Source organism: Propithecus coquereli, unplaced genomic scaffold (genome assembly GCF_000956105.1).
Source record: "Propithecus coquereli isolate 6110/MARCELLA unplaced genomic scaffold, Pcoq_1.0 Scaffold14708, whole genome shotgun sequence".
Taxonomy (NCBI): domain Eukaryota; kingdom Metazoa; phylum Chordata; class Mammalia; order Primates; family Indriidae; genus Propithecus; species Propithecus coquereli.
In genome coordinates this window covers 1-1,425 of record NW_012139090.1, presented here as the reverse complement: position 1 = coordinate 1,425, position 1,425 = coordinate 1, and the positions used below count along the sequence as shown (strand labels likewise).

Sequence of the window (1,425 nt, the reverse complement as noted above, 5' to 3'; positions counted from 1 at the left end):
CCTCGGCCTCCCAGAATGCTAGGATTACAGGCGTGAGCCACCAGCTCAGCCCCTTAAGTGTCCTTTTTTTTGCTTATTCACATCCTCTGAATTCCTGTACCCTAAATATATATGTTAGTTTTGTAATTCTAAAATAAAAAGGTTATTACATTCTTTACAAAAAGAGGCATGTCTATAAATGATCTCAAATCAGCAGGAAAAGCTTCATTTAAAAAACAAAACAAAACTTATTCTAATGTCCAAATGACTAAATTCAATTGTCCAGGTGGTACCGGAACATCCAAAGAAAGTTCAACTAAAAGATAATTTTGAAACCTTGTATATATATTTCTATTGTATATCCTATTATTCAACATTTTATCAACAAGAAAATATACAAAAGGGCGAAAAGAGGGAAATCAGCAGAGAAGCTCTGCATGGGACATAACACCCTATTCTTGAAATTGTCTCAAACCTCAGCTCTCAGTTCTACCTGTGAAAGAGAAGCTTGTTTTAACGCTGACAAATTAAGCTCATTTCCTAGCTAAGATATTAAGTCAAGACAGTCTTGGGTAATTTTTAAATGGATGATACATTTGCAATGCCGTAAAACCCCCAAACTAATAGTTTTTCTTACTTAATGTGTAAAGATGTGTTTTCTTATCAGTAAAATAGGTCTTCAGATCTGCATCTGGCCTCTTAGAATGCTTTTCTTCATAAATACCCGTCTTAGGGTTTTTGTGGCGAAAGATGAAGTGCAATTTATAATCCTCTCCACATTTGTCTGGACCAAACATAATCGTATAAGGGGTCTTGTCGTGGAACTGATCCTTCAGAAACAAAAATAAATTATTTTAAGTAACTCTAGTCAAAGTGTCCAAAAGCAACCTTTCAAAAGTAAATAATATTTTCTTGTATAAAATTCCAAATAAATTCGTCACTATTAAAGTTGAAAAGCTGATTATAAGGTTTTTTTAGTGAAAAGGAATAACCAGCAATCATCAGGAAATTTAAAATAAGAACACAGTTAAGTGCTTTAAGAAAAAATACATATATCCAGTTTCCTTCATAAAACAAAAAAATAAGCTTGCTAAAACAAAAAACTACACAGAACAGAAACCAGAGATAAGATAAAAACAGTTGGTAATAGCTTTGAAATTCACATTTCAAATAAAAAGCACATTAGTGTCAAAGTCAATATTCCTAACCTTCTAAAAGATTTAAACGGCAGAGGAAGAAGCCTTTATTTTCACAGGTCTTACAAAATTTTCTTTCCTCTTCTCTAACTAAGCTTACAATTGTGGGTGGCCAGCCACATAAAGAAATAGGAATCACCTACCAGGTTGAGTTCTGGTGTTTTAGAAAGCAGTTTCACATAGGCACCACCACATTCTATTCCATTTTGGAAATTAACCTCATACCTAATTTCAAAAAGGAAAGCAGAAA

The 1,425-nt window shown here is 33.1% G+C and overlaps 1 protein-coding gene across 1 annotated transcript in view; it reads right to left on the bottom strand.

The window, feature by feature from the left end:
- LOC105806848 (calnexin-like) overlaps window positions 1–1,411 on the bottom strand; it is a gene marked incomplete at its 5' end in the record, with an annotated part of 18,048 nt that extends 16,637 nt beyond the window's left edge. The window contains 3 exons of the mRNA XM_012640065.1: window positions 150–202; window positions 617–809; window positions 1,319–1,411. Coding sequence (XP_012495519.1) covers window positions 150–202; window positions 617–809; window positions 1,319–1,411 — 339 coding nt within the window. The remainder of the gene's footprint in view (window positions 1–149; window positions 203–616; window positions 810–1,318) is intronic.
- Between the last annotated feature and the right edge of the window lie 14 nt (window positions 1,412–1,425).